The sequence below is a fragment of the Anabas testudineus genome, chromosome 17 (assembly GCF_900324465.2).
Source record: "Anabas testudineus chromosome 17, fAnaTes1.2, whole genome shotgun sequence".
Lineage (NCBI taxonomy): Eukaryota > Metazoa > Chordata > Actinopteri > Anabantiformes > Anabantidae > Anabas > Anabas testudineus.
Genome location: NC_046626.1, coordinates 17,936,716 through 17,946,111, shown reverse-complemented (window position 1 = coordinate 17,946,111; position 9,396 = coordinate 17,936,716). Strand labels below are relative to the sequence as shown.

General features: G+C 38.8%; 1 protein-coding gene across 10 annotated transcripts; it reads left to right on the top strand.

The window, feature by feature from the left end:
* The first annotated feature begins 290 nt into the window (after positions 1-290).
* Positions 291-9,325, top strand: LOC113172247. Of its 10 annotated transcripts, none has more exons than XM_033326489.1 (21): positions 292-430; positions 745-798; positions 1,720-1,791; positions 2,106-2,174; positions 2,327-2,395; positions 2,726-2,773; positions 2,863-2,907; positions 2,989-3,051; positions 3,343-3,414; positions 3,503-3,571; positions 4,065-4,127; positions 4,306-4,383; positions 4,477-4,530; positions 5,303-5,389; positions 6,064-6,159; positions 6,259-6,309; positions 6,897-6,950; positions 7,273-7,341; positions 7,438-7,477; positions 7,630-7,681; positions 7,946-9,325. In XM_033326489.1, exons 1-21 carry the CDS (start codon positions 314-316, stop codon positions 8,883-8,885), a joined length of 2,262 nt encoding a protein of 753 aa, XP_033182380.1. In that variant the 5' UTR covers positions 292-313; the 3' UTR covers positions 8,886-9,325. The 10 variants fall into 10 exon arrangements, with proteins under 10 accessions (XP_033182384.1, XP_033182380.1, XP_033182379.1 ...); XM_033326488.1 differs by having other exon boundaries at positions 2,699-2,773; positions 3,346-3,414; XM_033326487.1 differs by having other exon boundaries at positions 2,699-2,773; positions 5,306-5,389.
* Positions 9,326-9,396: the final 71 nt, after the last annotated feature.

Here is a 9,396-nt window from a genome sequence, read left to right as displayed (position 1 = left end):
GTGGAATGGTAATAGAGAATAATAACAATTAATCAAATTTAATAATCAAATTCAAAAAGGATGTATCATGCAAACATTCATGCAAAAGTAAATCCATTTATTTATTGGCTTATTTATGAAGTTTAATTTTAAATACATTTAAATTTTCTAATTATTGGTGTCGGGGTTGAATAACCAGCTGCGTGAGACATGTGTGAGATTTTCCGAGCAGCACGTAAAAGCAGCTCCCAGGTGAGACCGACGTCCTCACCTGGACACAGGTAGGTTATTAAAAAACAAGTGTAGGCGCTGGTTTCTGTGTTGTTAGGACACAATGTCCTCTTTAAGAAACTCTCACAAGTCACACGGACCTGAGGGAAGTCTCTGCTCTGTCTTTGGACTGAAGAGGGAGGATCTTAAACTGGAAACACAGAGTGTTTCCACACCGGAGGTAGAAACTCTTTCAACAACACAACCATGTCTGCACTTATAGTTTTCTAGCAGTTTTACTAACTTGTAGTAAAGTCCTAGTAACTTTTAACGATAACCAACAGAATAAGTGAACAGTAAACTCGGGAGGACGGAGAGTAACGTTAACGTCAATGGTGAGTTAACGGGGAAAAGTGTCCGTGAACGTCGCACAGAGCCGTGTTTCTGTAGTTTGTCCTTGAAACAGACAGATACCGAGTAATTAACGCTAAAGAATAAAGTGATTAACGTGTTTTAAGATGTCAGAAATGTTAAGTTAACGTTACTGTTTGACAGGATCGGTACCAGAACCTGGATTTGGACTTGGAGTGTGATGGAGGACGCGCTGCTGTGAGTATTAAAAACAGACATTAATGTGTCTTTACAATAAAGGTTTTATCATACAACACCTAAAACCCAGTTGAACAAAACTAAAATAAGCCCACTCCAGTTTATAACATCTTTTTAGTCAGCGGCGACTCCTGCTGGGGTCCATCCTGTGATGCGTTCAAAGACCAACATCTGTACTTCATAGTATAGTCAGAAACAAGCCTGCACCTACAAACATGAACCTGATTTTGTATTAATGTTTTACATAGCATCATTCCTGGAAACAAAGAACAATAATGATACTTATTATAAAAATATATTCAGTTTATAAGCTAATAAGATCATTTCTTCTTGATTGTGAGTAGGAATTTGTTATTGTTATGGGAAAATGGGAAATATAAAAGTTAATGGTCTTACATTTTCTTATAATTAGCACCAAATTCTTTGTTTGTTGTTTGTTTTTACATTTATATACAATGTTAAATTTACTAAAAGTGTTTTGTATTTGACCAACTAAATTTACAGAGCGCTTTGTTTACTAAATGATTTAACAAAGGTTATTGCAATAGGTCCATATCACCACGTTTTCCCAGCGCTACAAACATATTAACTGTCGTCAGGTTTTCAAGTTCAGACATGAAACCAGCTTCAAGTCTGGATTTGAAAGACGGACATGAAGTTGGACTGTGAAAATCAAACAAACAAACCAATGCATTGTGTCACACTCAATGTTTTGTACATATTATTTTATTTCCATGTTGATCCTGTTATTTTCTACACTCAATGTTAAATTAACAACATCAACAGTCTAAAATATGGAGTTTTGTAGTCACCAAAAAGACTTGATGACACCTTTACTCACTATTAGCAGTATATTAACAAGCTATTTTTTATGATGCATCTTAGTTTTAATGCTAATTAATGTTTTCTCTCATCAATCAGCAAAAAACTGTGTTCTTCAAAGGGATGTTTAAGAGATCCTCTAAATCCAGAGAGCAATCTGAACAAGCACAGGTGATGCAGTAGATTTCATTTTAAGCAGCACAATATTTTAAAGGGAGTTGATGGAAACTTGAACCGATAACTGTTCATCAATTAGAGCTATATAAAAAAAAAATGGGAGAACTTTGTTTTTTTAAACTGAATATCTTTTAAGTTTTACCTAATATTTGGACAAATTTGAAACATTTTAGACAAACTGAATCTAAAATCCTGATTTTAAACTGCAGTTTACCGTCTGCAGTTTGATGTCTACATAAATAAAATAGACCGCTGATGCTATCATACACTGATTTTATTAACTAAAAGGCTCTGTGTTGACATTACAGGACAGTTTATCTACCGACAGCGAACTTTCACTGAGCGACGACAGTTTGACTGATGGCAACAACACAAAGGTGACACACAGCAAACATCTGTGCAAATTATTTATGTTGTTTATTTTTTAGATTGAAAATGTATTTCACCTCTCACAAATCTTATTAACTTGAAATAATATTATATCACATCATATGTATCTAGACTTATTGAGATTTATTAAATGTTGCAGAACAAAGGACGATTGTTAAAGGAAATGTTTAGGAAGACGACTAAAGCTGCTAAAGAGGATCAGCCACAGGTTTGAAGTGGCCTTCTTCTGTCTTCATGTTAATTTTTAAGGCATTATTTTCCTGTATTTGACAGATTTTAGTGACGAGCAGCAAAGGGGCCACAGCCAGACTTGAACCCTGGATGCTGTGGTTACGCGGGATGTGCTGCTTCTGTGCTGTTGCTGCACATCTTGTCTGTTAAACTTAAAATACAGTTGATTTGTTAGAAATGATTAATTATTTAAAAGTGAAACTGCTTTTTACTGTAGTTTAGTTTACTCTTAAGATATATGATGTTCAAAGTACTCAACATTGAACATTTTGTATTAAAGGTCATTCTCTCGTTACAACATCCTCAGTTGTCTGCCAGTAGTGACAGCTTAACTGACAGCAACAAATCACCAAAGGCGAGTTTGCTTTTTGTTGTTTGATTTTTATCGGCACAGTTTCGTGTTACTCTTTGAAGCTAAAACTTTCTCTGCCCTTTTTTTCTCAGATCAAATCCAGCGCGAAACTGAAACAGACGCCGAAACCAGGACAGGTGAAACACGATCTTTTACTACATGTCCTGGGAAATCAGTGTTGAATCAGTGAGATGCTGATAGATGATCATGTGTTTCAGGATCTTTTGGACAATACGCTGTCAATCAGTGAAGACAGTTTGTCAGAGAACACTAACATTAAGGTAAGAAAGAAAGAACTCAAATAAAACAAATAGACAAACAAAGGATCTGGCTCAGCTGATTCAATGGGGAGTTTGTGATGTGTGTTGCTTTTGTTTAGCTTTGTGTGTGTGTGTGCGAGACAAACCTGCATTCATCAGCAGTCTGAGAGAAAGTTCTGGCTGGTGTGTGAAGCACTATCGCTGTTTGTACATCGCACGGCTGCACCAGTGTAAAAATACAGACGATTTTATTTCTATTTTAATAATAATATAGACAGTGTAAGTAATTATCTGTACTTCTTTTTCTTCCAGCAGTCTGGTGTAGGCTTCATTGGGATGATGAAAAAACTCTCAAAGCCTTTTGGAGCGAGAACAAAATCTCAGGTGAGAGTTGTGAGTTTCACTCATCTCACTTTAACCTGCTTTACGTCAGTAAATCATTATATTTGAAGTGGCTCTTTGTCTCCTTCAGGATGATTTGTCTGCACCCAGCGAGCTCTCAGGCAGCAGCGACAACCTGTCTGTCCAAGACAGCACTAAGGTAAAACATCTGTGAAAAGCCAACACACAAACAAAATACAAAGTTGTAACAGTATCACCCCTGTCTGTTTATATGTAACCACACCTTAATGCTAGAAACAGTAGTATGGTTTAACCCTAAGTGGGTGGAGCTCCACTCATTGTATGATGCAAAATGTGTGTTTCTGTTTCTGTATTAGTACAAATATTTCAGAGAATATAAGTGATGAACATTTAAAGGACCATATCACTAATTTTTTCAAAGACTTGAAATTGAAAATGATCAGCATAACAATAATAATAACCTTTGGAAGAGCAGGCACATATAAGGCACCGTGGGTTCAGAGCTCAGTGTCTTCTTAACTGTGACCAGGAGGAGTTGGGAGTAGAACCATCAACCTTGTGGTTTGACCAACTGGTTGTTACAGTACTGAAATGGTTCTTTAAACACAGCAGTAGTCTGATTGTTGCAGATAGAGTTTAATACCTCATCTGATGATGCCCTTTATCTCCAGAAAGACTCTGCAGACACAGTGACACTGAAGGACAAGAAAGAAGTGGATAAGAAACCAAAACTGGTCAGTCTGTTTATCAGTGACCAGAAATATACATGCACACACACATCTCCTGTAAAACACAACATCTCCTCTTGCTTTTTCTTTCAAGACCTTCCAGACCACAGTCTCCTCCTCTCCCTTTTATTCCTGTAGGCACAGTTCGTTGTGTAATTTGTGTGTGTGTGTTTGTCCTTGTCAGGTCAAAAGCAACGTGATCCAGCAGAAGACGAGGGAAGGAAGTGAAAGTCCACCAGTCCCAGTAAGACCAAATGAAGAGGTTCGTACACACTGGAACAAATCTACTGCTTATTGACATGTGGATCGTGTGAGACTCGTCAGATTTTTCTCTTTCTGACATTTTGTGTTGCAGGAAATGATGCAGATGTCCACATGTGAGAAAGTAAAACCAACTGAGGACAATCAGGTATTTCTGAGATTTACTAAGTCATGCCTGGGTTGTGTGTATATTTCTACTTTATATAGAGTTTTATTATGTTAAATTACAGTTTTAAATGCTTTATGTTCATGTGCTTTTCAGATGTTTTTATTTGTCCCCTGTAGGAAAAATAGTTCATAATCTCCACATAGAAAAATCTACCTCCTGTAGTTTCTTACGACTTCTCAGAGGAGATAAAATAGCCTCCATTGTTAGAGGAATAGTGGCTGCTTTGTGTCAGTTTGGAACAGTGAGTGCTGATACTGGACGGGTCAGCACACAGTCTGCAGTACTGTAACATGTTGAAGATCAGTTATTTGCTGTGCTGAAGGTTAATCTATAAGAGATGCTAATAGTAAAGGATGTTTTATAGTGACCTGTAAATTCTTTCTGGTACAACAAACACACTGTTGTGTGTGTGTTTGATGCTTTAGTCTATTTGCAGTAAAATGTTTGCAGAACTTATTAATTAAATATTTTAAATCAGCCATTTTTAAACCACAGGTTCTCCAGCTAGCAGTCACTTTCTTTACTCTGTTCCCTGTTGCATCACTATGCCTTACTGCCACTGACCATTAGCTCGTGTGTGTCCCCATGTGCAGGCACTACTACTAACAGTAGTAGTCAAAACGTCCTCACAACAATGGTATCAAACTAAAATGTTTCCATATAATCATGAAGAGACATGAGCACACGTATACATCAGTAGAACACTTTCATGTATTTAACCCAAGTTAGTAATTAGCTGTTTGATTTGTAGCAGAGTCGAACAGATGATGAAGTCCTCAAAGAAAATTCTACTGAAGCCAGAGAGGGAGAGAGTGTGAACGCCCCAGAGAGAAAAACAGTAAGTTTAACTCTTCATCACTGTGAATCAGGATCCACTATAAAAGGTTAATAATCTAAATATAATACTTACTTTCTTTCATATAAACAAAGTAAAAATTATCTTTCTGTTCATTTGTGTTGTTGATCAAACGTCAAACGTAATGAGAGAAATGCTGTTCAGCAATAATCAAAAGGAGAATTGCAGAGTACAGTACTTATTGTAATACTGTGGAAAGGTTCAGGGACTCTCAGGAAATCCCAGTGTGAAGTGCAGAATCTTTTATTTGTTCTTGTGTCAGATAAAGAAAAGTTCAAAGACATTAACAAATCACAGATTTTAGTCTTTATTTGCATTTTGGAAAATGGGAAACTGAGGTGTCTTTATATCAGTGTCTAAATCATCAATGTGTCAAACATCTCATCTGCTGCTGAAAATAAACAGCATGTTTCTGGCATGTAATCTGTTAGTATCTAGTTGTTCCAGTTTCAGTATCAGCGCTTTTATGCAAGAGTCATGCAGATGACATGTGACACCGCCAGGCTTTGTTCTTCTTTTGAGAAAGCTAGTGGTTTTCAGCCACATGGGAATTTAATCGGGTTAACACATCATTTTCCATGTTTGTTGAGCAGGATTTAGCTGAATTTATACAATCAACAGTTAAAGACATTTACTTTGGTTGTTGTTTACTTCAGGTTGTGTCTAATGATGAATGGCTCAAAGCAGAAGAACTGTCTTCATCCAAAGAGGAAAAGAAAGAGGAGGAGGCCAAGGAGAAAACAGAGGAGGTTGTTTTACTAATTCCTTGCTGCTCCTCTTGTGCTTCGTGATTAAACACACTATTTTATTTGAACTAAAACTGTAGTCACCTTTTCCTTTTTGCTCCTTAGACCAAAGTTAAGAAACCCAGGAGACACAATCCCTTCATGGCTCAAGTCAAGGTAACATTCAACACGTGACTCACACAAGCTTCTTTTGTTTAAACAGCGTCCAGCGTCTTTTAACACAGCTATTACTTTTGCTGATAATGTTCCCGTGACTGTGCTTTGGGTTCCTTAAACATTCCTTATCATTGCTGACACACAAAAAAATAATAATCCAGTATTTTCTTTTTCTTCAGCAGACAATGTGTTGACTGGTGAAACTAGAATTTCTGACTGACACATGTCTACATCATACTTCATCTGATGGTCATGAAGTGCTAAACAACTTACAGTATCCACCCATTTCAAACACTCAGTGCTTGTTATTCTGCACTACGTTTGTTAATAGGTGAATGTTAAATACAAAAAGGAGAAATTAACTAACATAAAACAAAACTTCATGCATCAACATATGTGAAATCCAAAGCTGTGAGTCAGCGATAACTTCCTTTTTTGATACCTAATGCACATTTATTTGTATAAATACATATTGCCCTCAACAAAAAACAGAGTTGTCTGCATGTAGACAGCAGGGTGTAGTCACTGAACAGCTGATTTGTGTTTTAAATATTCTCTCTAACGTCTCTAAATGTTTTTGATTTCAGGCGAAGATAATACAGCAGAGTGCACAGGACAGACCTGCAGGCAGCACAGCAGAGGTAGAGAAGAAAATAATTTGCTCGTGGAGTTTGTGATCATGAATCCTACACCTACACCCCCACACAGAGCTTGTGCTTGTGCATGAGTTACGTTGAAGTGTGCCCAGACTCTGCTTCCTTTTTTTAATGTGTCTGTCGAAGGACGTTTCTGCAAAAACAGCATCACTCATTCAGTCTACACAGAATCCCTTTTTACCGTCTATCACTTCCTCCTCGTGATCTGAGCACATACAACAACAAATAAAAAGTGAAACTGAGAACATACGATAACACGGCAGAACCATAGAGAACTGATTTCTCAGTTGTATTATTTCAATTTCAGAATGAAGGTGGGAACAGGTCCTTGTTTGACCAGCTGGACGACTTCTGTATTGAGCCTGAAGACCGTCAGGTTGGTCTCACATTTGAATTTAAATATCATCATGCACTTTTTTATTTGCTGTTTATGTGCTTGTGATAAACATTCAAAGTGAAATGTGTCTTTCAGGATGTGGAGAATCTTATGGATTGGTGGAACACAGTGGAGTGTAGGTGACAAATAAAACGCATTCAGTTGGATTTTCTTTGATTGAGTGTGAAGGACCCTCTACAGCTTCTACATGAAATACGTCTGACAATCTATTGCATGTGGCATGATTAGAAAGCTAATGCTCAACTTTTCATACATTTGCTCCCTCAGCATGGGAAGACACGCCTCAAGATGATGACATGACAGAAAAAGAGGAGGCCAAGTAAGAGAACATGTGAAAAACTCCACTCTCTCACTCTACTTACTCTGTGTAATCTATAGATAATGCTGTTGACAGTCTGTTTCCAAATAAAATTTAATTATTAGAAGCTTAAGTCTCAAAGCAGGATATGCTAGATATTTTAAAACCTTTGCAAATCAAACCTCTACTATTAGCATGGCTAAGATACCTGTAGGGATAAAAATGAGTTAAGTGGGATTTTAAGAAACTAATTCTAACTTAATCTTTTCAACTTGCTCCTCCCAGGGCTTTTGCTGTGACGGCCGACAAGGTGCAGAAAGGCATCCGTGTCTTCAACAAGCTGTTCTCTGAGCGCGCTGAGAGCCTGTGGAAGCACGTCATCGACCTCCACAGTATCGCTGACGGCTTAGACAAGTTTAATAAGAACACAAAGATTGCACAAATCACCGGTGGGTCAACCAGTGCCGTCGGGGGAATAGCCACCATCGCAGGCCTTGCTCTGGCCCCTGTGACCTTGGGAACCTCCCTCATTGTGACGGCAGTGGGGCTCGGTGTGGCCACAGCGGGCGGTCTGACGTCTGCAGGTGCCGGCATCTCCAACCAGGTCAACAACTCAATGGACCGCAAGAAGGTGGAGAAGCTCGTGGAGGACTACCAGGAGAAGATTCTTGACCTCAACAAGTGCCTGAAATTCATCCAGCAGGGTATCGAAAACCTGCGCAAATTTGACTTGATCAAGATGAAAAAACATGCCTATAATCGTGATTTCCCTGTGCTTAGCAGCAGTTTGTATGAGGATGGCGCCATGGCAGGAAAGGCGATCCTAAGCAATGCCAACGAGATCATGCGTGTGGTGCAGATCGCCCACGTGGCCGGCAGTACAGCAGCCAGGGCAGTTCAGGTAGCCAGTATGGCAACTGGCGTGTTGACTGGACTCTTTGTAGGTATGGACATTTACTTTGTGGCCAAAGACTCCAAAGAACTCAAGAAAGGGGCAAAATCAGAGTTTGCTGCCAAAATCAGGGAGGTGGCCACACAACTGCACGACGGGCTGGTGGAACTGAACAGGATACGAGTGGAGCTTCAGTGCAACACGCAAGAAAACAAACCAGGCAGAGATCAACCTGTTCTGGACAGAGACAAGAAACAGAAGACTGATAAAGATGAGGATGAAGACGATGAAATTAGCCGCGTTAAAAAAGCCATGAAAAAGGACATGTCATAGCATGTAGTCTTACGGAGGAGTGCCTGTGTTATTTATAATGTTTTAGACGTTCAGCATGATGCAATGTAGTCTGTCTGTTTGTTTGAGGACTGGTATGCAAGAGCATTCCTCCACATCATATGCTTTGGAGCTGATGTTACAGTTGTTACATACCATCGTCTTTAGTACCTGGATGATGTTGGTGTTTTTTCAACATGGTGGTAAATAAAAACTACTGACATCTGCATTTCAAATATTCACTGAAACACAACAATGTACCCAGCTTCGAGGATCTGTGCTAACATGCAGAAATTGCTAAGAACAGTAAGGCAAACCTATGTTTCAACAAAATAAAGACCATCTTCAGCACCACATACCAACCTCTGTCTGACATCAACAGACTTGGTGGGTTTTTTTACAGCGTACTCCACAGCCGTGCTTTTTCATATCTACGTCTGCTGTGGTGTGAGGTCTCTGCCATCCAGGAGCCTGGTGAACCTGGTACAGCCAATATTTAACTTTCTTCCTGTTA